The following is a 27,583-nucleotide window of genomic DNA, read 5'->3' as shown; positions in this document are numbered from 1 at the left end:
CTACAAACGTTCCTGCTGGATCCTGCAGCCTATCTGGCAACCTCGAGTCAGGGGGGAGGGGATACACCGCTCTACAGTAATTTGAAAGTGATTGCAGTACCAGTTTTGGCCACAATCTTACATATGGCTCCTTTAAAGTACCATTTGTATGGTAACGCAAGGTCCGATTTCACAGGCTGAATCTTGAGTTTGTAAGCTTTCCAATGATATATATAATATGTCAACATTATATGAGTTGAAATATAGGATATAATTGTTTTAAACATGCAATGGCAGTTACAGTTATAGATTTGGTCCTTTTTTTATACCCTAAACAGGCAATGTGATCTGGGAGTCACAACTCATAAAATCCAAAATACATAACATTTTTCAAAAATTCGTTTGGATATGATTTACTTAAGTCCAGATGATATAAAAAATGACATGAAATTATTTGTTGCTTATCATTTTCTACTCTTGCCTGTTTAAGGGTTAAATTATAACAGTGAATGTACTCCATCACTAACAACTGTAAATGCCTTCGAAGACTTTTTTCTACCACTATTATTTTAGCAAAGGTCAGTATTATTGCTCATTAAGCATGCGAGATTTTGTGCTTGAATAATTTGTTGTTGAATTTCTTTTTAACATGACTTCTACTAGTTCTGGTAATTTATTTGTAGTTATTTTTAAACAAATTTCTAATTAATTAATCGAATAATATTTATAGATGGATGGATGAATGGATGGAGGCACACTGAAGGGGAGGTGCTTGATGGGTGATATAGGCTGTAAAGATGCGCTCCTCTCACTGCCTCTGCCGGACTCTACAGTCACACATACCGGTGCTGTTCATCATGAATGCTATTCATAATCGATAATAATTCCTTCTGCACGGCTCGTTCATTTCGTGCATTTTTTTATATTTTTTTATATTTATATTTACATTTAATTTAATGTATGATGCTTCAGGGCGTGTATTTGAATCGCTGCATGGTCGCGGGCGCAGTGCAGTTCCGTTGGTTTTTATTTTTATGTTTTTTATGTTTACATCTCTCTTTAAGATGCACTGCACATGGCGAGGACATACAGACGGGTGAGTCTTATTGTATTATAGTCACAATAAAATAATAGCGTTATTGTGTTGCTTTGATTCTAAGCAGTGGAATTGAAGATTCTGCGCGCTTGAACTCGTTCTCTGGAAATTGTGTCAGATTGATTATTTATTGATCACGTGATTGATTTATTGTACTATTAGATGAACGTTGGCATGGAGACTCATATCGCATCCATGACAACCCGCAGCACTTTATCACTTATCCAGAGTGGATCAGCCCAACCAGACACAAAAGATCTCATGTGGCCACTAAGGTAATGTAGAATGCACATGCAGTTTTGAGAATAGTAGTAGGCTATTGCACTAATGTAGGTTAATTGTGCTTATATTCTTAAACTCCACATTGCAAACTTAATTTCATCAAATGGCTTGTTCATATGGGGAACAAACCTATAATACCATTTTGCTTTTCTAATCCAATAAAGTAATATTCCAGTGAAAAGTTGAACTGATTTTTTTTTTAAAGTCTTTGCTATATTGCCCAGCACTGCTACATGAACTCCATAACTTTTTGTAAAATCCCATGATCATGTTATCAAGAATGATTTGAGAATGATTGAAAGAGAATCTTGTTTTTATACGGAAGCCAGATTTTTGGACCCCACTGTAAGTATAATACACTTGCCTCATTCATAATCGCTTTAACTAAGTATCTATCACCAATTTTGCATAATGGAAATTATTGGGTAATTATAGATAACCTGATTGATTTCCCTTCCCAGTATCCGTCTGAGGCAGAGGTCAAGATAACTGTGGGAGGAGAAGATCTGATTCTACAACTCCAGAGAAATGAGTGAGTTTGTGCGTGTAGTCTTATAAATAACCATCTCCATTCAGTTTCATCCCCTTCTGTCCAGCTTTACTCCACTGTAGCCATATATCATATGTCGTGATATATGAAATTCTGTTTATAGCGCTGCACCAAAAATACACATCTATGTGGTTTCCCTTTTCATTTTGGCACAAGCATATGTACATCTGTTGATGGAGAGCGTTTGCACCGCACGAGCATTAAACCATATGGGAATGACATTTGATACTCCTGCTCCAGGACACAGGAAGCTGAGCGTGTCACATGGTTTAGTTTCTGCCCCTGGAGTGCATTGCCATTAGGGGATAAGTGCATATGATAACAGGTTGACAACCGAATAAACCAGGTTGATTATTTCTGAGCTGTATCATTGCCATTAAGTGGCTAGTGACAGGACTTTAAAAGACATCCTGCTTTGCTGTTCTGTGGCAAGGATTGTGTCGGATGCCTCAGGAAAAGCCAGGGTGCAACCAGCACAATCCTCTCCTGGAGCCGGTTACACCAGCTGTGTGCTCTTAAAAATAAACGGGTTTTCGCAGTCATGCCAGAGAAGAACCTTTTGGGGAACTGCTCTTAAAAGAAGACCATTGCTTTCCAGTGAAGAGCATTTTAATAATCTAAAGAGCCACCAATGCCAAATAAAGAACCGTTATTAACTGAAATTCCCGGCATCTCAACACAACTTCCACTCACCTATTCAAAGGCTGCTACTGAATCATTGAGTGTTAACATCATATGAACAAAGAGAACAAATGGTGCAACTGAATAAAGTACAGTTAGTTACAAACTAGCTAGTGGTTACTAAGCCTCTAGTGTGGACTTTACAATCCGTTTTAAAGGATTAGTTCAATCAAAAATTGAATAATCCCATAATTTACTCACCCATTGCTTTGCTTCAGAAGGCCTTTATTAACTTATTGGAGCCGTATGGGTTACTTTTATGATGGATGGATGCCCTTTTTTGGGCTTCAGAGCTAGGATATTTTTTAATATAACTCTGATTGTGTTTGGATGAAAGTCATATACACCTAGGATGGCTTGAGGTTGAGTAAATTATGGGATAATTTAGATTTTTGGGTGAACTTACCCTTTAAGAACTTACGAATGGCTGGTGCAACCCTACACTGGTCTAAGTGGTGTCACATTAGTGAAGGTCCTATCTGGAAATCAGAGCAGATGGAATAGCCATAGGCTACCAACCGAAGATCCATCCAGAGCACCACTCCATGGTGTCTGACAGAGATAACTCCTGGGAACGGCACCCTGCTGGTCATTTGTCAGTGTGATGAAAACAATCAGCACCGTTTCTCAAGCATTGTGTCAGTTTGTTTTTGGGAAGTGTGTGGTTTATATTTCCCAAGTATGTTGTCATTTTCACAAAAAATTATATTGAGCAACATCCTAATTCAGAGAGACACCTTGTCACTGGATTTCAATCTGATGTAATGTCAAACTAACAGAAGTCCTGGTGACTGACCAATAACAGTAGCATTGATAGGTGATGACCATACAAAGTAATATTTGATCAGTTCTGTTGTGTGGGTGGGAGGTACTTCGAAAATATAGAATTAACTGGAAATGTCAAGAAAAGGTTAGCCACCACTCTTAAAAATAAAGGTCCTTTATTGGCATTGATGGTTCTATGAAGAACCTTTACATCCATGGGAACTTTACACGGCACAAAAGGTTCTTTATAGTGGAAAAATGTTTTTAAATTATAACAAAATATTCTTCACAGTTCACACTAAGAAAAAGTGCTTCTTTGGGGAACCAAAAATGGTTATTCTATTGCATCACTGCAAGAACCCCCTTTTGAAACCTTTATTTTTAAGAGTATATTCAGTATTTGAGTAGCACTGAAATGAGATTTCTCTTTTTGTGGTCCCAGTGTCTCGGCAGCACTATTTTTGTATGTCTGGGGTTTGAGCATGATTTTCTTTCATGTGGACTGTTTATCGATTAAGGCTGTTGCAAAATGAATGCAGGGTCAGCTATACCTCCCTCATCCCTGCATTCATGTCGGAGCAATGAATATTAATACAAGCTGGGTTTAATTGTCTCCTGTGGATAATTTTAATAATTGTGGGACAAGATAAAAGCAAGGAAAATGGTTTCAAAGATATCCATCTCAGTTCAAAGGCTCGGGTTAATACTAATTGAGGTCAAGTGTAGTCATTAATAATTTTTCTGTCTTTCTCATGTTATTTCTCCCTCTCTTTACACTTTTAACCTCCGTCTACACCCCATGGGTCACCCAGTGGGAAAAACAGTCCATGCTAATTAGGTTTCTTGACAGATGATTTTGACTACAGGAAAATTTTGCCCGAAATTTCCACTTGTCTCACGTCAAACTGCCACTGCGCAGTCATTTATAATCTTTTACACATTGAAGTGATAAATCTTAACAGTTAAAGCCAGTTATTGACTTTTTTATGTTTATGTGCATATTATATTACTCATCATCATATCTGTATTTTACAAATAACACGTTAAACTCAGAAGTAATGTTTTATAAAGACCAGAATGTCATAGAAAGACCAATACAAAATACAACCAGTGTTTTAAAATTATTTACTATTATAGTATGTATTAATATTTTTAATTTGCTTTTATTTTTATATTTTTATTTTTCATTTTAGTTTAAGCCAGCCAGAAGTTGAACATCCCGGAAATCACACAGAATTAAATTTTCACTTGTTTGTAAAGCACGTTTAGCTACAATCTTGAAACATGATCCATAATGTAGGTTATAATTATTATTATCATCATCATTACTAATGCTGATACACTGGCAGAAAAAAAGGTACAAAAGCTGTCTCTAGGGCGGTACCTTTTCAAGAGGTACATATTAGTACCTAAAGTGTACATATTGATACATAAAAGGAACAAAAGTGTACCTTTTGAAAAGGTACCTCCCCAGTGACAGCTTCTTTTTCTACCTTTTTTCTGAGAGTGTATATAATGGTCTCTTAACGAGTTTCTTGGCTTATTAAGGATTTTGTAGCTGTAGTATATTTGATTTCAGGGGAATAGCTGGCTGTCAGTGATGTAAATGCTAAAGATTTTCTGCTTTTCTCGTTCTTGTTTAGTTGTACTTCTCTTTAAAACTGAGCGCTCATGCATAGAATTTCAAAAAGCAGCTGTGAGTCTCTAGGCATCTGTAGTCAGTGGCCGTCTTCCAGGATAGATCCATCACAGTCTGAAGGAGAAAGCTTGTGTGTGTGTGTTGCCTTAGACTCCTGGCTTTTATCCTAATGAATGTTTGCCCTAATGGACCCAGAGGAGGGGAATGGGATTAAGATCCGGGCAGGGCACTGCTGATTCAGGTCTTCTGAGGGTGCTGAGACTGGGGATTTGTGACTTGAGTGTCAGGGCAGGGACTGTTTGGGGAAATATCATTTAGGGTTTTCTGAAGTAGCAAGGAACCCCACAACCCAGCTGATTCTCCTCATTCTCTTTTGCACTCATATGCATTAGCATGATTCTTGACAGACTCAAGACTATGTCTGCTGACCTGTCGGTGAAGCTTCTTTTACTCTATCCCTCCTGTATTTCTGTCCGTTTTCTCTCTCCGGAGGGCTAACAGATCTCAGAGGAAACATTAGTCTATGGTCTGAGTCTGACGCCATGTCCTCCCTAATATTTTCAGTCCCAATGTTGGCTTGTGTCATCAGAATGATACATAACCAGGGGATTATAGGTCACTAGAGGTGATTAATTTGAAGTCAACATGAAATGTCATTTACAACCATTTTACTTCTGTAATGTGACATATTTTTGAATGAAATGGAAATGATTTAGAGCAGGGCTTGATTTTGTCCATCTGGAGTTAATTGGATCATAAAAAGTGGGTGTTTGGTAAAAAATTTGACTCAGGTGATTGGCAGTTTGGATTATTTTGATGAAATATTAGAAAGACAAATAATTGTGCACCGGTGAATCAATTCCGGGAATGTGCATTAACCCTGTAAAGCCTGACATATGAAATAATAGTCAGAAAAACAGTATTGAACCTTTAGACAAATTTGTTGTTGTTGTTGTTGTTGATGAGTATTATTTTTGATACATCAGGCTTTTGTTGCTCATATCAGATATATATCAGAATATGGAGCTCATACTCCAGAAGGGGAAAAAACATCTTAGGTTTTATCAGAGGCCCAAACTGAGTAAAAATATACAATTTGGTGAAGATTTTATTTATATAGTTGAAAAGTAAGAAGAAATTCTGATAGCTTGCAATAAAAATACCAATGAGGTCTGTCAGTGTCAGGTGTATAATTTAGAGGCCTTAGAAATTTGAGTACCAAATATTATACAGTAGGCTAAGTAAATAGGGTCAATGTTGATTTTATGTGCTAATGTGTGCCTTCTGCATTCTGTTGCTTTTGTTTATTTTCTTATACATGCATTGGCTTGTTTGACTTTCAAATGACCCCTCTGGGAGGCTGACGGGCTGTCAGTTAGAGGGCAGACCGTTCAGACAGGCTTTTAGGCTCTGATACGCTCTGAAACAGAGCAATAAAAGCCCCTCCATTACTGCAATGGCCGAGGCAATGCCCCCAATTACATCATCCTCCCCTCCAGCCTGTCGTCTCTTCTCTTTTTGCCCTTTCCAATCATTCTCTGCCGGTTCGTGATGTCCTTATTTCATCCTTCTCTCTCCCTCCTCCATCTAGAGTGATGTCATTTGATATGAGAAAATGCGGCCCGCTGACCCTTGAGACGCAGCTCTTCTGTACTGAAATGAGCTCTTTGTTTCTGCCGCTGCCAGACGGCCGTGTCTCACACACACAGCTCTTCATCACTGCATCTGTCGGGCCTCGTGCCAAAGCTTTTAGTGCTCTGTGTGGGTATTTTGCATCTTTGTGGGGTAATTTATACAATTATTTTCCCTTATTATACAGAGGGAACGAGAAAGAAAGATTATTTATTAACATTATAAATGTGAAGTTAGGGAACAAAATGCTAAATTGCATACAATTGTGTTTCAATCAATTTTCACCAAAAGTTTGCCACGTTGGTTTTCCTAAGGGCTTTTATTATTCTAAGCCTAGGATTTAACCTTGTAAAGCCTGAAATACTGTATGAAATAATAGCCCAAAAACTTTTGTTGAGTATCATATTTGATACATCAGGCTTTTATGACTAGTAGGATATAGGAGAATATGTCGCTCACAGTTGAGGAGGAAAAAACATTTCACTTTTATTCAGAGTCTCAAACTTATCAAAAATATACAATTTGATGCAGATGCAAAAGTAATTCTTAATTTCGATGAGATTCTTATAAAAGTATAGCAGACTACTTTCATAAAATGCACATAAATATAAGTTGTTGCTCTATATCTTCCAATAATATGTCTGAGTAAGATGAAATTGAAATGCTTTGTTTTATAATCAAAGTGCATTTCCTATGCAGTGCATTTCAATGATTGAGAGATGTACAGAATAAACATTCCTCAAAAGCCTGATGTATCGATACTCACATTTTAAATTTATTTTTTAATAATGATGGATAATCGAGCAAGCCTAAGATGCTTTAGTCCAGTAAGTGTTCATCTTGAAATATTACTGACATTATAAATGTTATTATTATGGTTACTTTATAAAAATCAGTAAATATTTCATAGCATAAAAACAATATGTTAAATAATCCCATTTTCATAGGGACAAAGAATATGTTTTTGTTAAAGATAAAGTGAAATGCAATATCATTTTGGGTAAGAAATATTAATGAGCGACGAGCGTTCACGACCATTGGCAAGTTAGTAGAAACATTATTCACTGACTCCTTGTATAGTTAGTTAGCTAGTTTGGACCACAATCAATCATGGTCTATTTTGCCAGCTTTTGTTTTATAGGTGTTTTTCCGTAAGTGTTTGTAATCGTGTTGCTAAAACAACTGCCAAGACGCAACTTAAAATTTCTGTTAATCGCCCACCTAGTATGTGCAACATCCTTCTTTCTGTCAGTAAAATAATACCTATTTCTGTCTCACTCACTCAATTTTTCCACAGCCTAAGGGACTATAGCGTCATGCACAGCCAGAGTCAGTTTATTGTGAATGTATGAGTCTTCTGGTTGGCCCAGTGGCTGTTTGTGGCTGTGTTTAATATAGCAACACATTTTGGGTCATTGGGCGGCAGTGTGTCAGATTAAGTGCGGGCCTTGTTTTAGTTCCCTCTGACTACTCGGCAGATTGGATCAACAGGCATGCATTGTTTGAGAGGGTGTCAGATACACTCAAGAACCCCCTATCCTACTGCCCCTAATTCTGTCCTGAGTGCTTTTCCACCCTCTTGGACTGTATCTTGAAGAGAAATGGCCTTGCTGGTGTTCGCTGTGACATGAAAAGTTCTGACATTGCATATTGTGCACCTTCATCATTTGTCTATCAAAAACTGAGTGTGCCTCTAGTAAATGTTGTATCTTTAATAGTCTTTGTCTGTTTAAAAGAGTGGAAATGGGATTTAAACTGTTAAAATGTATGTTGATGCTACTAAATATGCTCATATGACCTTAAAGAACCCTGTGTGCTAGTATTTATACTTGTAGCGTGTATTTATTTTAAAGGCCCTACATATATCAGAATGCCCGAATGACCGGTATGTCTCTGAGGGGCTCTTTGCACTCGCGTCCATGACACTTTTACTCCCTGGCAGAGATCCAGGGTCCTGCAGGGCCAGTGCAGACTTGTGCAGTCTGGTGGGTGTTCCTACGTGGGGGTGATGGAGGTCACAGCCTAGTAGGTCTGGACTGTGTCCAGAGCAAGTGTTGTTGGGCCCACTAATTTAAACAAAGAGAGACAGACGCTTTAGATTTATAGGTGTGTGTGTGTATGTGTGAAGAAGAGGAAGAATGAGACCACAATGTGTGGTTAGATATAGATAGAGCAAGTCATCTATAGCATCTCTAGCAAGTCAAACAGTCAAATCAAAAATATTTTCTGTGGGAACTGTTTCAGTTCCAGTTTTTAACTGAATGGTAAATGATTTTACTGGTGTTCACAATGCATCACTTTATTTTTTTAATGTAAAGGATAAAAAAAAGTTGTTACAAACACACTAATGGAACATTATGCACTGACAGAAATTAGAAAATTCTCATTTGAAAATAATGACTTCGAATTGCTTTGTGCGTGCCATGGTTGCAGGTAAGGAGAGTTGAAGCGTGGATCTATTTGCAAAGAAGTATAGTTATTAAATGAAAACAAAAAACAGGGGGTAAATTGAACCAAACAGGGGGTAAAATACACAGACAAATGCTGCATTAATTGTGAAATGATAACACCGAGCTGCTCACTCTCATCCAATTATGCATTTCTACGGCAAGACTATCAATGGCAAAAATGAATCTGCAGCGGTCATGTTGTACAGCGCTCACGTGGTACAAGTCGGTGCTCTCCAAAAATTACAAGTTATCAGTTCTACGAAGACATGAACGCTCTTTACAAGTTGGAATCTCCTAATTATGACACTTACATTTAATCATTTAGCAGACACTTTTATCCAAAGCGACATGGTGTGAATGCAGCTAAAATTGTAAAACAAGGAACAGGTGAGGCTAATCAATTAACAAATGAGTATGACAACTAAACACAGGTAATGAAACTAAACTGAAAGAACCAAAACAACACAGATGACACATGACAGTGCACTTGTCAGTGTGATACAAAATATAATTCAAATAATTTGATTGACAGAAAATTGATTGTTTGTCTTATTTTCTTTTGTTTTAAATTTATTTTTGAAAATGTGTCTTGGTTGGAAATAAATTACATTTACATGTTTACCATTTTTACTCTCCTTAGAAGGAAAGTATTTATATTTTGCTTTGTTAAACCCATAAATCAGAATATAGATATGTATGGGTTGTAGACAGTATTAATCATTTTTAAGTGTCTTTATGATATTGTAGTAACACTATAATTTTGTATTTGTTAACATTAGTTAACTACAATAGTTAACATGAACTAACAATGAAAATACTTCTAAAGCATTTATTAATCTTAGTTAATGTTAATTTTAACATGATCTAATACATTATTAAAAAGTATTAAACATAGGATCTTTTAACATTATTTAATGAACCTGAGCTAACATGAATTAACAATGAATAGCCGTATTTTAATTAATTAACGTTTACAAAAAATAATAAATTATTTAACAAATGAATTACTCATTATTAGTTTAAGTTTTAGTTCATGCATTAACTAATGATAACTAATGGGACAATAGTAAAGTGTATCCACTGCATGTTATCCAATATCCAGTATCATGCTAATAGGAACACATTTGTTGGTGGTGTCTGTGAAGGGTAGTCGTGCCTTTTTAATTAGGATGAGGGGGAAACATAACTCAAGAAAATCAACATAATCTCTTCTTTTTGTATGACACAGTACTATTTCTTAATAGTATATAGCTAAGCTGTAGCTAAGAAAAGATTTCAGTGTGATGCAGTCATCAAATTGTTTGTTAGACTTGGGAGAAATTAAATATTTAGGACTTAGTGGTCATGTTTCAACCTTTAAGGAGAAAGAGTATGCACAATAAACAGACTGTTCTCAGACTGTAAGCACACTTACTGTGGATCTCAGATTCTCAAAGCATTCAGCCACTTTAGATGACATTTACATTTACATTTACATTTACATTTAGTCATTTAGCAGACGCCCTTATCCAAAGCGACTTACAAATTAGGACTAAGTTCAGCGAGTCATCATAAAGAGGCAAAAGCAACAACAACGCAGATGAATCTTTAATGAGCTCAAGGTCATTAAGGGAAAGAGACTTCACACTGTCTGCCATTTTCTGCACAGAAATCCTTTGAAATACTCAATATAACCAGTAAGGCCTCTTGGTTTCTTCTCTCCAAATAACCTGCATCTGATAAGTACCCAATCCTGATTCATGTTTGACCCCAGAAAAGGAATGGAAACAAGTTTGAAGTGTTTATGTTATTCCTTTTTGGAAGTGATAGAAGCTGTCTGGTTACCAGCTGTGCATATTAAATGTATAGCTGAATTATTTTGTTTTTGTATTTTTTGTGTGTTCTTCTCTAAGGGAGCTGTTCTCCTCTGAATATCAGGAGACATGGTATGATCCAAATGGAAACCGTCAGTTTTCCAGGCCTTCAAACAGGGTGAGTGTAAGAGCCATTCCAGAATCATTCACTTCTAAATAGCATGTGAATAGTTCATATTGTCATAATAATCTTATGATAAACTATGCTGTCATATATACGTACAGGGGTTGCACAATGAAACTAAAACACCTGGTTTTAGACCACAATAATTTATTAGCATAGTGTAGCTTTTTGCAGCAAATACAGCATAATCTTGGGAATGACAGAAACAAGTCCTTCACAGTGGCCAGAGGGATTTTGAGCCATTCCTCTTTCCTCACCGTGGCTAATCACAATGTGATGCTAGTGGAGGAAAACATTTTCTGACTCGCTCCTCCAAAAGACCCCAAAGTGGCTCCAAAATATTTAGATCTGGTGACTGTGCAGGCCATGGGAGATGTTTAACTTCACTTTCATGTTCATCAAATTAAAACACAGCCCCACCTTCAGGGTACAAAGTTTGAACCATTGTGCATGGTCCTCCAGAATGGTTTGGTAGTCCTTGACCCATCAAGCACAAGTAGTGGGCCTAGGGAATGCCATGATATTGAAGCACAAACCATCAGTGATCCACCCCGTGCTTCACTCTGGGCAGCAACAGTCCGGGTGTTAAGCTTCTTTGGGGCTTCTCCACACCGTAACTCTCTCGGATGTGGAAAAGACAGTGAAGGTGGACTCATTAGAGAACATACTTGTTTTACATTGTCCACAGCCCAAGATTTCCACTGTTGGCACCATTGGAATTGACGCTTGGCCTTGGCATGAGTGACCAAAGGTTTGGCTATAGCAGCCCGACCCCGTGGAGCTCCTGACAAACAGTTTTGGTGGAAACAGGAAAGTCGAGGTGCACATTTATTTCTGCAGTGATTTGGGCAGCTGTGGTTTTATGTTTTTTGGAGACAAACCGGGTTAGTACCCAGACATCCCTTTCAGACAGCTTCCTCTTGCGTCAACAGTCACTCCTGTTGGATGTGGTTTGTCCTACTTGGTACCGGTGTTATGCCGACATTACCCTGGATAACATAGCTCTCGATACACCACAGGGATTTTCTGTCCTGGTCACAGATGAGCCAGCGAGACACGGTCCTACAATTTGTCTTCTTTGTACTCATAAGTCTCCTATTATGTTGTGTGAATTGCAATATTTTATGTACAGCTGTGCTATTGCTGCTCTTACTGATGGAATGTAAAATTAGTGAAGATTGGCCACCAGGCCAGTGAGGCCACACATATAAAGGCGTGAAACCTCCAATGCTATATTGGCCAGTGTTTTAGAGTCCAAACCCAGTATATATATTTATAGTATTATTACTTAAATAGTATATAGAACTTCAAAACCTCATTTCCTATAATGTTATAAATATGTTATCTTGGTTTCAGGATCACTGTTATTATCATGGGTCAGTCAAGGGGATCCAGGGGTCTAGTCTCGTCATCAGCACCTGTGCTGGATTCAGGTAAGAACCACAGCAGATCTGCATGTGTATTGTGTGAAAAAATATATTTATTTAATTATATGTTTTTATTTTGCATGTTCAATGGATCTTTAATTTAGAGGCTTGTAATGTAATGCTTGTACTGTAACACATTGTTATTGGAAGAGCCACATATAAATGCACAGTACTTGGCTTATTTTATTATAATTCCAATCATTGGAAGATGTGGGGAGTTTGAAAAGGTTTTTAATGTATTTTTTATAATTTTTTTACATTTTTGCAATTCATTTTGGTGCCACTAGTGGTTCTGAAATGACACACTCCAAATCATAACCCATGGCCTCTTGTGAGCTATAGCTTAATTTTCTTATTAATTCATGATATTTATCTGAACAAAAACAGTTTTCTAAAAAATTAGTTCATCAAATTGACATTTTATAGTGTTATTATTATCATGCAAATCTGTCTTTTATGGTTAGTAACTGTGACTTTCACAAAACCATTTTTAGTTCCATTTTCTGTCAGACTCTTAGAAACTTCAGCTTTAGTGATATGACTTTGCATCATGAGAACTTGTCTTTGTTGCGCAAAAGTTCCAGTTTATTAGCCCAGGAAGTGAGTTCAGCGAGTTCATTGTAGCAGCGTGGCCGGGTCTCTGGGTTTCTGAGTGGGCCGAGGGTAGATGTATAGAGTCCTGCTGAGCTCCAGCTCGTTCAGAGACTCCGTTTCCTGTCTGAACAGACACACATTGACTGATATCCAAAAAGATCGATGAGCCAGCACAGCTTGAGTTGATTGGAGATGGGAGAAACTTGAGAATTTGATAGGGTGTACACACGTCCTTCCAGATGAATTTCACAGCTGCGGTGTATGATTCCACTAAATGAGCACCATGAAAACATTTTGTCTAGAGTTTTATATATCATGTAACAGATGTGTTTGCATGTCTTTAGTTGCCATTCAAGAACTCTTGTTAATGTCATTGAGTATTCTTTATCTTTGCAGGATGCCTGTTCCTACAGAAAGTAGCAACTTTCACCATTCACAGACAGTTAACATTCACATAATATTGCCATGTAACTGTAAGTTTGTTAGTTCGTCGTAATATTTGGTTTGGGTTCTTTTTGTGCCTTGCATATTGTTGTGCATTTCTGCAGTGGAAGCATTTTCATTGATAGTCGGGCGTCCCTGCACATCTGTGAAGTGTTGTGTAACTAGGTTGGTGTTTGGAGAATACTTGGATATCCAGGAAGCAAGGAAATGTGTTTTTGCTTAAATAAACCAGTTCAGCATAAACACAAGTTGGCTATCAATTCAGTTTTATTCCCTTTTTTCTTCCCCCTCCCATCCGGGATAAAGATCATTTTGTGTGGTGAAGCTGCTTCCCGTGCAAAGCCCATCTGAGAGGTTTCCATCCTGTAGGCCCGTTTAAATTTCCATGACTCTGATTTTCCACTTGATCATTGAAATTTAAAGTTGAAAGATTCTTGTGATTGACATGTTGTCTTCTCAATCCCCAGGGGCATGATAACAGTCAATAACAGCGTGAGCTACATGATCGAACCGCTAGCTAACCAAACACACTCTCAGGGACATGCCGTTTACAACGCTCAGAGCCTGAAACTGCCAGCGGGCACCTGCGGACACCACCATGGAGACGGGAATCACACGGAAAGCCTTCAAGAGCTGATTGATGTCATGGCAGAGCCTCAGCAGACCAATAGGGTGAGATCATGGTATTGTTGTGAAAGAACACTTCACCCAAAGTCAAACTAGAGATCCTCTCGGATCAGTGTACGTTGAAGAAGCTCATTGTGTAACTTGTTGCTTCACCATCAAATAGTTCCAACAGCACTTGGTGTGAATATGGTACATTTTGGTGCCCATGTTTTTTTTTTAAAGCATTGAAGGCACATTTCCTATGTTTTTTGTTGTGCAAAGTATTTTGGAGAAACTAATATGTAACATAAAATGAACCTAGCATGAAAAGTAGCTAGTTTTAGAAACAATAAATATAGGTGTACCCCTTAAAATGGTGAATGGTGAATTAGAGGTCCTGACCTTCTAGATCCAACCATTTAAATGAAAATAACAAAATATTCTGATGTTTATTCCCATGTAGATTTTTGAAAAGGGCCTATATTTCAAAATATACAAAAATGGATTTTAAAATATATTTGCTTACATATGTTTCAGAGAGTTTTTATCTACATATTTCCCCATATATATTATTTGGCCGTTTGTTTACATTTTTAATGTATGTAAATATATTTTCTTTCAAAATTGGCATTTATTTGGCCCTTGAAGTAAATTTTGCAATATGTTTGACTTTTTTAAGGTTTAAATTAAGCTAGAAATTTGCAAAAAATCACGCTTTTAACTGTGTTTAGACCCCAATTTTGATATAGGCTAAGTGTTGCGAAACCATGTAAAAGCCTTGTAAACCCTGTTAAAATAAAACAGCCCATATTAAAATATAGTACAACCTCCTTAAGTTGTCAGTGAACATTTCCTGAAGGTTATATGCACCTCCTTTCACTGACAATTTGTTGAAAAAGAAAGAGTTCAGGCTCTATTTTGTACCCTATTCATGGAAAGTATACCAGATAATAAAACTTGTTATTTAAATAAATGTGAAGAGCTGACTAAAGTGGTACTAAACTAAGGACACATTGTTCTTTGCGTTTGCATACATGAATAGAGTGTCTGTCCCTAACTGAAGACACAGGATGTCTCAATTAGTGTCTCACAGCATTTATATTCATAAACTCAGGTTTTGAAGCTGTGACTCAGCACTTCCTCTGTAGTATATCAAATTAGCCTATGCTTAGTCATATCTTATCTATCTCTTCCTGCAGAAAAGAAGGGATGTCAGCAGTAGCATGAAATACGTGGAGCTGATGGTGGTGGCCGACCATGCAGAGGTAAAATCACTTAAATGCAGGTATCTGCTGAAAAGCAGGGTCTTCTTAAGGAGATTTGAGAGACAAGACTCAGTAACTACTGAAGTTGATGTTTTGCACCATGTAGTTTTGACAGATACTTTACAAATGTACACTACTGATTTTTTCCCTTTGGAAGTGATTAATACTTTTATGAACATTTATAACGTTACAAAAGAATTCCAATAGATTTATGATATTTCAAATAAATGCAGTTCTTTTGAGCCTTCTGTGCATCAAAGATTCTTGAAAAAAAATGGATCACAGTTTCAACAACAAAAAATCAACACTGATAATAATAAGAAACGTTTATGACTAGCAAATCAGCATATTCAAATGATTTCTGAAGGATTATGTAAGCTTTGCAACCACAAATTACATTTTAAAAAATATGTTCAAGTAAAAAACAGTTATGTAAAATTATAATCATATTTATGATAATATATATAGGTTTACTGTATAATACACAAACTTTTGAATAATCATGTATCTTTAAACAATAAATGCAACTGAATTTGTGATTTTTTCGGAAGAATATGTGCATTCCCATGTAAAAGCTGCCACCATAAAGTGTTGATATGCATTTGCCAAGATGTTTTAAAAAAAACCCAGCTCTTTAGCAAACACTGCTAATTATAATCTCAGTATTTATTTCTGTGATCACAGGATTCAGACAGTCTGTCCTTGGTTTTTATCGGCATCTTTTTGTAGCGCGTTCTTATTATCACAGAAATCCACAAGATTTTGTGCCAGGTGGTTTCTTTGGATAAAAGTGTCTTGTAAAGTGTCTTGAGTCTTGTCTGTTTGAAGACTCACTTCACGGTACCTCTGCAGATTAGGCTCGTTTCCTGTCATGACTCAGAATAACTGTCCTCTGCTCTGATAGAGTCATTTCTAATCACCACCTACATGACACAAAGATCATTTCAGCCATCCAAATCAAAGACATCCTAATCGTGTCTCTTTTTCAGTTTGTGAATCACGGTCGTGACTTTGAAAAGACCAAAATGACTCTGATTGAAGCAGCTAACTTTGTGGATAAGGTGAGATTGTTGTGAATTCTACCGTTAAACACACATTTTTATCACACATCTGGACTCTAATATATCATGTGACTTTATGTTGCCAGTATTACAAAACACTGAACATCCGTGTGGCTCTGATCCGGTTGGAGATCTGGAACGATCAAGACAAGATCAGTGTGAGCGACAACCCCTACAGCACCCTGAGTGCGTTTCTGGCCTGGAGGAGGAAACAGCTGCCACAGCTGCCCAATGACAACGCTCAGCTCGTAACGTCAGTCTCACTGTTGCTCCTCCCGCCTAAATAACGCGTGAGCAGATAACAATGATCGCTGATAAGGATTTAAAAGGATCATTTTTAAATTCTGTCATCATTCACATCAATCATTCTGTCATCGTACCGAAACTGAGCAACAAATTTCAGTGGTCAAAAATGGTCCATTGTCAAGTGTAGCAATTATGGGCTTGACCTTAACACCCGGCAACCCACCAATTAATGACACAATATTCATTTTTGGATGCAATATCCCTTTAAATGGGCCCTATTTTAACAATCTAAGTGCATGGTCTAACGCGCACGGCGCAAGTGCACTTAGGGCGTGTCCGAATACACTTTTGGCTAGTTTAACGACTGGAAAATGGTCGGCGTGCCTGGCGCATGGTCTAAAAGGGTTGCCCATATTCTTTTAATGAGTAATAGGTGTGTTTTGGGCGTAATGTGCAATAAACCAATCAGAGTCTCATCTTTCATTCCCTTTAAAAGCAGATTCGCTATTTACATGGAGGAATTTGCAAGCGGAAAAACTGAACGCTTCTCTAGCGAGGAAACGGATCTGCTCGTGCACGAGGTTAAAGCGCGCGAGTAGACCATCTACGGGACAAAGTGTACGTGTGTTGTGGACCCGCCTATAGGCGCATATTACTAACGCGCTCTTCAGATAACAAAAAAAATATTGCACCATTGACTTTAGACTAGGTTTCAGTTGGTCAATGGCGCAGTCTATTTCAGTTCACCCGAACACACCTCGTTTTCAGACCAGCTCACCCATGGACGAACAGATGGGCGCAAATGCATTTGCTATTTAAACAACATGGCGCAGGACGTGAAAGCGATAACTGCGTCAGGCTGAAACTAGCAAAACACATTTGGCGCTGCATTGCACCGGGTGTGTGATACGGCCCATTATGTCTACATCTGTTCAGCTTGCCATTTGGTTGCATTGGTTTGATTTGATTCTGCCATAGTTTTATTGGTATTTAAACAGGTTTTTTTTGTGTGTGTATTTGTAGGGGCGTGTCGTTTCATGGCACCATCATTGGTCTTGCACCTCTTAAAGCCATGTGTTCTGAATACCAGTCTGGTGGAGTCAATTCGGTACATTCACCTGCATTGTTATTCCACTGTGTTTTTATTGCCTTTATTGGACTCACCCTTTGTTTCGTCTGCCTCTCTCTGTAGGACCACTCTCACAGTGCTGTGGGGATCGCTGCCACCATGGCTCATGAGATGGGGCATAACTTTGGGATGAGCCATGACAGTCAAGGTTGCTGTCTTGCTCAGGCCGAGGGAGGCTGTATCATGGCTGCTGCCACAGGGTGAGAACCAAAGAAAAAATACTGTATAATTCCAAACCTGCATGAAACCTGACAGAATTTTCATTTAAAATCGACATGAAATAAGTCAAACGTGTTCTGTAGGGCTCCATTCCCTCGTATCTTCAACCCCTGCAATCAGAAGGAGCTGAAACGCTACCTGAGCTCCGGCGGGGGGAAGTGTTTGTTCAACCCTCCCAACACCAGGCTCATGTACGGGGGCCAGCGCTGTGGAAACGGATACCTGGAGGAAGGAGAAGAGTGTGATTGTGGAGAAGTGGAGGTCAGGAGAGAGTTTCATTGCTTCCTCTGTCTCGTTTTCTCCCACGCTGTTGTCCTGGTTCATCTTTCATTCTTACATTTTCCGTTTCTGTTTCCTTTACTACAAAGGAGTGCTCAAGTCCCTGCTGTAATGCCAACAACTGCACGCTGAAGATTGGCGCTGAGTGTGCACACGGAGTTTGCTGTCATGAGTGCAAGGTGAATCCCTGCCAAACTCATCTCACACTTTCTCTGTCTCGACCCCCTTTCCTGTGGTGTGGCATCGGAAAACTGTTTCATTTAATTAATAAGTGCTAAAGTTAAATAAATAAATGGGATTTAAAATAATTTTTAGTTTGAGTTTTTAAAAGGGGGGATTTTAAAGGGTTAGTTCACCCAAAAATTCTGTCATTAATTACTCACCCTAATAAGATATTGAAATGAAAGCTTTCTGTCCCTCCATTGACAGCTATACAACTACCACTTTGACGCTTCAAAAAGTTAAGAGAGCATAAAACTAATCCATATGAATTGAGTAGTTTAGTCCAAATTTTCTGAAGAGACTCGATCGCTTTATATGATGAACAGATTGAATTTAGGCTTTTATTCACATATAAACATTCAAACGAAAGCTCAAGTATGTTCGCTTGACGCGGAAAAAGCCAAAGTCGTGTTACACAGCACGTTTGAGCTTCTGCAAGAACCAATGAGGTTTGTTCTTGTGCGTCAAGCAGGTTCGGTTGAGCTTCAGTTTATGTTCGCGGATCAATGTTTAAATGTGAATAAAAGCCTAAATTAAATCTGTTCATCATATAAAGTGATCGAGTCTCTTCAGAAAATTTGGACTAAACTGCTTAATTCATATCGAATTAGTTTTACGATCTCCTTATGAACTTTTTGAAGCGTCAAAGTGGTAGTTGCATGGACTGTCAATGGAGGGACACAAAGCTCTCAGATTTCGTTAAAAAGATCTTCATTTGTGTTTCAAAGATGAACAAAAGTCTTACAGGTTTGGAACAACATGAGGATAAGTAAATAATTTTTTCGAATTTTCATTTTTGGATGAACTAACCCTTTAAGTGGTAAGTTTAAATATTTTTAAGTGTAATTTGATCAATTAATATATATATATATTTAATTAAATTTAAATTAAAAGCCATTTACAGTAGTATTTTTAAGTTTTTTTTTTTAACCTTTATTAATTCACCTCGACAACTAATACACCACAGCTTTTATACTCAAATATCTGCTAAATGTTTTGCTTTCAACGATCATTCATTTTAAATAATACTATTATTAAAACATAGATGTGCATTTTAGGATATTTTTTCTCACAAATGTCCACAGTTGAAAGTGTCTGGCTTTAGTTTAAATAAACTAATTGATCAATTGATGATCTTTAAAACGGACCTGAATCAACACTGAACTGACTTTAGCTGAACAATGACAATTTTTCTTTTAGAGCTGCTGTACACTCTGTTTGCATCATTAAATAGTTTTTCTGTAATCACTATAAAACTGCTTTGAACGATCTATATTTCATTAAGCGTTATGTCAATAAAGGTGACTTGACTATTTTAAGAAAAAGCTGATTCATTTAATACAAGTTTGTTCTATCGCACTCTTGACCAGCTGAAGAGTCCAGGAGTGATGTGCCGTCCATCTTCAGGCTCCTGTGACCTGGCTGAGTACTGTGATGGGAAATCTGAGTCCTGCCCTGCTAACTTCTACCTGATAGATGGCAACAGTTGTGCGGGTGGCAGTGCCTACTGTTACACTGGCATGTGTCTGACGCTGGAGCAGCAGTGCCTCTCTCTCTGGGGCAAAGGTCTGTCTGCTAAAGTCTGCTAAAAGTTACACAATTTAAAATGTAACACCATAAATCCAAGCACCCAATATTCAGTGAGTCACCGGTTTCACAAAAATATTTTCAACTGTGATAATAATAAGAATTCTTGAGCAGCAAATCAGCATATTAGATTGATTTCTGAAGGATCATGTGACACTGAAGACTGGAGTAATGTTACTGTTTTTACTGTATTTTTGAGTAATGTTGGCTATTTTTTCTACCATGTTTTCACATTTTCTAGTGGAAATCCACTTGGCAATGTACTGTAGTTTACAGTAGAACAGATACTGTGCTTGGCTGTGATCTCAGTCTCCGAATGTGATGCCATCTGCTGCTCTCTGCAGATATCAGAGAAATCATTCGAGTCCAGCCGAGAGTTTAGCATTCACACAACCAGTAACTTGTGACATGAGTAGATGTTTCTATTCTATTCTGTTCTGTTTTATGCCTCTATTTCTTAGATGCTCGTCTTGCTCCTGATCGTTGCTTCATTAAAGTAAATGAAGCAGGTGATTCCTATGGAAACTGTGGCAAAGACCTCATGGGCGCATACAGGAAATGCACTGAAAGGTGATATTCATTTACTCAAATAATAAGTTGTTTTTTTTACAAAAATGTTAAAACAAAATGTTACACTACCTGTCAAAAGTTTGGAAAAATTAAGATTTTAAAGTCTCTTATGCTCACCAAGGCGGCATTTATTTGATCAAAAATACAGTAAAAATATTTTAAAAGCAATATTGTGAAATATTATTACAGTTTAAAAGAACTGTTTTCTATTGTGGTATATTTTAAAATGTAATTTATTTCTGTGATGCAAAGCTGAGTTTTCAGTATCATTACTCCAGTCTTCGGTGTCACATGATCCCTCAGAAATTATTCTAATATGTTGATTTGAAGAAACATTTCTGATTATTATCAATGTGAATTTTTTTTTTCACGTTTTTGCTGCTTAACATATTTGTGGAAACCGTGATACACATTAAGAAAATAATTTGCATTAAAAAAGAAATTAATAATTCGACATAAAAGTCTAAATCAGCATATTAGAATGATTTCTGAAGGATCATGTGACACTGAAGACTGGAGTAATGATGCTGAAAATTCAGCTTTTGTCATCAAAATATATTAGAAAATAGTTTTAAATTAGTAAAATATTTCACAATATTACTGTTTTTAATGTATGTTTTATCAAAAGAATGCAGTCTTGGTGAGCATACAAGACTTCTTTGAAAAGCACGAAAAAATAAATAATTTTAAATTAATTTAAATTATTCCAGTAGTGTGTGACATCATTTGAGCCATCCAAAGAAGTGCTGTTGGTTCTCTGTTTAGGAATGCTAAATGTGGGAAGATTCAGTGCCAAAGCACTGTCACCAAACCAATAGAATCCAACGCCGTCGCCATAGACACCAACGTCGATATTGATCAACAGAAGATCCAGTGCAGAGGGACACATGTGTACCAGCAAGGTCAAGATAAGCACAACCAGAATGACACCCTAGACCCGGGCCTGGTTCTGCCAGGGACCAAATGTGGGGAGAATGCGGTATGTTTTTTAGTCACTTTATATCGTTGAGTTTATAGGAGGACATCTTCTTACATTCACATTTCACTTAATTTCACTTCTATCTGAATAGATCTGTTTCGATGGGGAATGCCGCAATGCGTCCTTCCTGCAAGCAGATGAATGCAATGCCAAATGTCATGGCCATGGGGTAAGTTCATATTGCTTATTTCTGCAGAGAGCTTTATGCATGCATGGCCATTGCAGAGCTACAGTCCCAGTGCATTTCCTGTTTACTTCATTTCCTCCTATGATATCATAAATACTTTCTATAACAGTCAATGAAAAAATCCCTTACTATTTTTGGTAGACTTCAATGGTGTGATCATTTCCACTAAATGCATTCGCTATTATGTCTGACTTTATAAGGCATTGTATTATTTAACAATACAGAATGAATATCTGTATAGCGAGTAGGGTTGAAATAATTAGTTTAAAGACCATGGCTGCATCCGAAAGACAGTATGTGACTAAAGAAATATGTCTGAATTAAAATTCAGGTTTTCATTTTTCGATAATCTATTTCTTTAGAATTAAGCAATGGAACAAATGTTTGTTTTTTTGTTGTGTTTCCCTGCAGCTTTGTAATAATAACCACAACTGTCATTGTGAGCCGGGTTGGGGACCACCATTCTGTGAGATGACGGGTTCAGGAGGCAGTGTGGACAGTGGGCCTGTGATCGCACACAGTACGTCAACAGACACCTAATAAACTGAATATTTCATCTAATGTTATCTGTGATACGTCCTGTTTTAAATGTGTCCTTTTGATGTTTTTATCTTCTTGTCTTATCTTGTGCAGGCAACCTTTCCCTTGTACTGGTTCTCCTTACCCTTTTTTTTCTTCTGGTATCGGTTATCCTTGGCGTCTTTTGGTGGCGTTGCAAGCAGAAGCTCCTCCCCAACAAAGACTCCGCCCCTCCTGCTACTCAAACATGCATCAAGTAAATGCAAACACATACAGTGATCTTCATCTTTTAGGTTGTTCTTGTGTTAAAAATGTTGTTATTTCTCATTTTGTCAGTGTTCCAGACACCCATGAGACTAAAAGTCACACGACAGGTCACGCCAACCCAGTGTTCCAGCCAAAGAAACCTCACGCTGATGAACAGGTGTGAAGTTGTTTTGTTGTCAGCGTGTGTTCGCAGCATGTCCATCCAATGGCACGGTTAGCGGTTAACGGTTAGCATTCAGCTAAACCCATCACTGGGTTTAGCTGAATGTTGTCTGAACATCAAAAAACCACATGGAATCTAAACCCATCCAGATTATTGTTAACCAAAAGTAAAAAATATTAAAAATAGTTTTTGTTAATTGAAATAAAGCTGAAATAAAATATGAATATTAGATTAACATCTTAAAAAACTTAAATAAAAATGAAATAAAATTGAAATAAGTTTAAGTTGAATTACTCAAACTAAAACTCAAATAAAAATATAGATAATAATAAAACCAAATCTAATAAAAATGACAAAAGCACATTACCACAAACTTAAATGGAAATGAAAACTGAAAACATAAAATATAAAAGTTTTTTCAAAATATTAATATATACTATAATAATGCAAACAATACTATAGCACTGATCCATGTGTGTTTTTAAATCCAGTTAAAATCAGATTTTTTGGAATGCACTTCAGTCTGAATAGTCAAGTTTGATTTCAATTCGTTTTTTTCTGTAATTTTGGACACAGTGAAAATTAATAACATTTAATATACTTTAAAGGGATAGTTCACTTTGAAATTAATTTTTGGTATGTTTTAGCTTACCTCAAGGGCATCCAAGATGTAGGTGTCTTTTTTTCCGCAGTAGTTTCAATTTTGATATTTTTAGGTCAAACCGTTCTTGTCTGTCAGTCATATAATGCAGGTCTATGGTCACTGTCTCAAAGAGCATGCACAGAGTCCAAATGAAAACAATTCCCCGTCGTCCAAATTAAACAATTCCCCATCGTAAGTACACATTGATGGCCTAAGACACGAAACGAGCGGTTTGTGTGAGAAAACGAACAGTATTTATATTGTTTTTACCTCTTATACACAGCCATGTCGAAGTGATCTGATCTGACGTGTACGCAGACTGGTGCATAGATATATACACTAGATGTCGCCTTAAAGACATTCGTTCTAATGAACTGCCATAGACAAGGCGACATCTAGTGTGTATATATCTATGCACCAGTCTGTGTACACATCAGATCAGATCACTTGGACATGGCTGTGTTCAAGAGGTAAAAACAATATAAATACTGTTCGTTTTCTCACACAAACCGCTCGTTTCGTGTCTTAGGCCATCAATGTGTACTTACGATGGGGGAATTGTTTAATTTGGACGACGGGGAATTGTTTTAATTTGGACTCTGTGCATGCTCTTTGAGACAGTGACCATAGACCTGCATTATATGACTGACAGACAAGAACGGTTTGACCTAAAAATATCAAAATTGAAACTACTGCGGAAAAAAAGACACCTACATCTTGGATGCCCTTGAGGTAAGCTAAAACATACCAAAAATTAATTTCAAAGTGAACTATCCCTTTAATGTGCAAAAAATCTATTCCAGGAGTTAAACATTGACCCTTAATAAAAATGTTCATTGACATTGGTGGAATTTCAAAACCAGTCTTTCCACGATGATAGCAACTCTCTTATATCTCTTCAGGCATTCATTTATTATAACAAACGGCTCAGACTTGATTACTTGCTAAAAGTAAAAAAAATAAGTGAAACTGATGATTTTTGCAATTGATTTTGACAGAATATGAACAACAGTTTTTCATGTCCTCAGGCGAGTCCTACAGGTCCATCGAGATCTAGACATTCTATCATTCGGCCCACTGAGAAACCACCTCCAGTCCCAGCCTACACTCCACACAAGCAGAGTCTACAGCATTCAGAGCCATCCCAGCCGTCTCCATCAGTACCCCCCAAAACAAGACCGCTACCACCCAACCGACCCCCTCCACCCCGTCCCATGACCAAACCCTCCCAGACTGCAGAGGTGAGTGTCTTCCTCTCGTGATGTGTCCTCCTGAGCAAATGCAGGTCTAATCCAGGGCTTGACATTACTCCTACTAGCCACTTTTATCTGAAATAATAAACAGTAAGTGCAATGTAAAAAAATAGTGATTTTTCGAAACATATCGATACTAAAATACCTGAAAAGCTTCCAATACTCATTTTCTACAGAATAGACACACGACACCAGCTGCGCTTTCTCGCTCTCCCCTCTCTCCTAAAGCGTGTTGACACATGAATGAATATATATACAGGGCTTGAATTTCTTTTTTGCTGCGTATTGTATTTAAATACACACCAAAATAATGTCAAAATGCTGGTCTTGGTGAGTATTCATGTAAACACAGTCAGATATGTTTTATGTGAACGTAAAAGGTTGAGAAAGTAACAAAGTGGGCCTGTGAGATGTGGGATGTATAACGGTATAATGGATCCATACGTCAGATCTTAAAGTGACGGCAGCCTAATATACCTGCTATCAAATTATGAGATTCTATTAAAAATATCTATATGGCAGTTTTTCCCCATGGTATCGATGTCAAAATTGTGGCCAGTGAAAATGCTGAGTGGCTAGTAACTTTAGAAAATTGGTGAATGTCAAGTCCTGGTCTAGTCTGTTCAAGATCAGATACATAACTGTGTTGTTTACTGATTTTGACTGCACATTATAAAATATTTGCTGTGTTTCATCCAGACGCTGCCTAAGAATGGCCTGCCAGTGGCACCAGTCATGTTGCAGAAAGGGAAATCCAATCTGAAGCCCTCTACTGGCCACTTCCAAAACGTCAGGTAATCATCAGGAGGAAGTTTTATGCTGTGAAAAGAAACACTGTTAATAATAATAATAATAATAATTTTTTTAGTCATAATTAATAACTCACAGTTTTCAGTCACATGACTGGTGCGCTCAATGGTTAAGCGTGTTCTTTATAATGGTAAAAACGCTTGAGAAACTGCACATTGCGTTTGTATTCTGGGTGCCTGTATATATGCATCAGTAATAAGGACGGTGTATATTGAATCTGGTCTTTTAATATCATTGTCTTACTAGTCAAAACTAGGTGGGCGCTACTAAAAGAGTGTGATGTCACGTGAAAACTATATATTAGAGAGTAATACTTTATATGATTGTGTTTTAGGTTCCAAAGGGAAGTTTCTGGAAAGAGCTGAGTTGCAGTGAAGCTCATTGGAGCGCTACATCAATCAGCTCTGCACCTTTAAGATGTCCTTAAGAGTGACCAATCAAACTGCCTCACTCAAAGTGATGTCTGCCTTATTGACTTGAACACAGAGTTAAGAATACCTTCTAACTTCAGTGTTTTTCAGGGGGTGCAGTTCCACTACTCCTGTGCCATAATTATGTTACATATGAGACCTCAGAGAAAAGACATAACAAAAAACTATGAAGTATGGCATTATAATCCAACAAGAGCATGGGACATCTGAAAGAATATCATGCAACAAGAATATGAAATGTAGATTTTTGCACGCATTAGTAGCATTGTATATTATATACAGTACATAGAGTGAACTGGAAAATGGGAGCAAATGAGTTTCATCTGTTGCTTTGTCATAGATTTGTCTAGTTGTGAACTAACTTGCACTGCCAGTACAATTTAGTTTAGTACTATGGTTAATCTGTACTCAGGAAACAGCCCTGGAAAGGAAAAAACACAAGAAGATTGTTTTCATAGCAATAATAGTTCAGAAACTCATATGAACTATATAGCACTGGGCTCTTTTTAGGTTAAATCCTGTGTAGTCGTGTACACCATTTATAGTATATACTGTATATACAGCAAGTAAAAATAACCTGTCTTAAAGGATGTTTGTGATAATGCTGGACAAGAATGACTTCAAATTAAATATGGTGCTTTGATTTTGAATTCTTAAATGAGAGAGAAAATTTTTTTCTACCTTTTTAGATATCGCTTGATTATGTTCTATTTAAAAAGGGCATTAACCCAGGGAATGTATTTAGGTTTAAATAACCTATAAACATGTAAATGTGTATCTTATTTTAAATTTTTTTTCTCCTTTGGTCAGTCATTTGGGAAAAAAATCTCTGGACAATTAATTAATTATTATAATTTCTCCTAACATGCTTAATGTTTTGGAAAACTATGACCAATGTACTGGATTTCTGTCAGATTTTTCATGTTAAACTGTTATTTATTCATAGTGTTAAGATTTCAAATGTAATGCCTTAATTGTTTTTATTTTTTACATGAATTTTATTATATTGATAATAATGCAGTTATTGAAATGATTATGTATTGTGGTGGATGTAAAGATAGTTTGATACTGCAGATTGCATAGGAAGTCAGAAAAAAGTCACCGTAATTTTTATTTGCCTTAATTTCAGTTTCTTTCATAAAAATAAAAAAGTTGCCCTTTATGCAAAATATGCTGTAATGCAGTGCCTTCCATGTGATGTCAGAAATAAATTTCCATCTATTAATCTTATTATTATTTTTGTTATTATTACTTATTCTTGTTATAATTTAAAATGAGAAACTTTGTGGAATATTTAGCTATTTTTGTTTCTTGATGCCGATTTGCTTGCTCAACTGGACTACTGTATAATGCTCATATTCCTGTAATAGACTTTGATTAAGCCAAAGACATCTCTCTCTCTCTCTCTCTCTCTCTCTCTCTCTCTCTCTCACACACACACACACACACACACACACACACACACACACACACACACACACACACACACACACACACACACACACACAGGTTTGGCTATACCTGTGACATGAGGGCCAAATGTCCTCACTTTTATAGTGAAATAATATGACAACCAACTAGTGAGGACATTTTACTGGTCCTCAAAAGGTAAAATGCTTATAGATTGGCCT

General features: G+C 37.1%; 1 protein-coding gene across 1 annotated transcript; it reads left to right on the top strand.

Moving 5' to 3' along the window:
* Positions 1 to 779: 779 nt before the first annotated feature.
* Positions 780 to 27,182, top strand: adam19b (ADAM metallopeptidase domain 19b). Its single transcript, XM_082177342.1, has 23 exons — positions 780 to 1,075; positions 1,238 to 1,350; positions 1,819 to 1,889; positions 10,967 to 11,045; positions 12,408 to 12,484; positions 13,984 to 14,188; positions 15,322 to 15,387; positions 16,377 to 16,448; positions 16,535 to 16,701; positions 17,718 to 17,802; positions 17,887 to 18,023; positions 18,126 to 18,303; positions 18,411 to 18,500; positions 19,914 to 20,109; positions 20,592 to 20,700; positions 21,466 to 21,679; positions 21,771 to 21,848; positions 22,278 to 22,386; positions 22,500 to 22,641; positions 22,722 to 22,809; positions 24,487 to 24,699; positions 25,411 to 25,505; positions 25,856 to 27,182. The coding sequence occupies exons 1-23, from the start codon at positions 940 to 942 to the stop codon at positions 25,884 to 25,886; spliced, it is 2,751 nt and encodes a 916-aa protein (XP_082033468.1). The 5' UTR covers positions 780 to 939; the 3' UTR covers positions 25,887 to 27,182.
* Positions 27,183 to 27,583: the final 401 nt, after the last annotated feature.

The sequence above is a fragment of the Leuciscus leuciscus genome (assembly GCF_965113295.1).
Source record: "Leuciscus leuciscus genome assembly, chromosome: 8".
NCBI classification, from domain to species: domain Eukaryota; kingdom Metazoa; phylum Chordata; class Actinopteri; order Cypriniformes; family Leuciscidae; genus Leuciscus; species Leuciscus leuciscus.
This window is presented reverse-complemented; position numbering and strand designations above follow the sequence as displayed.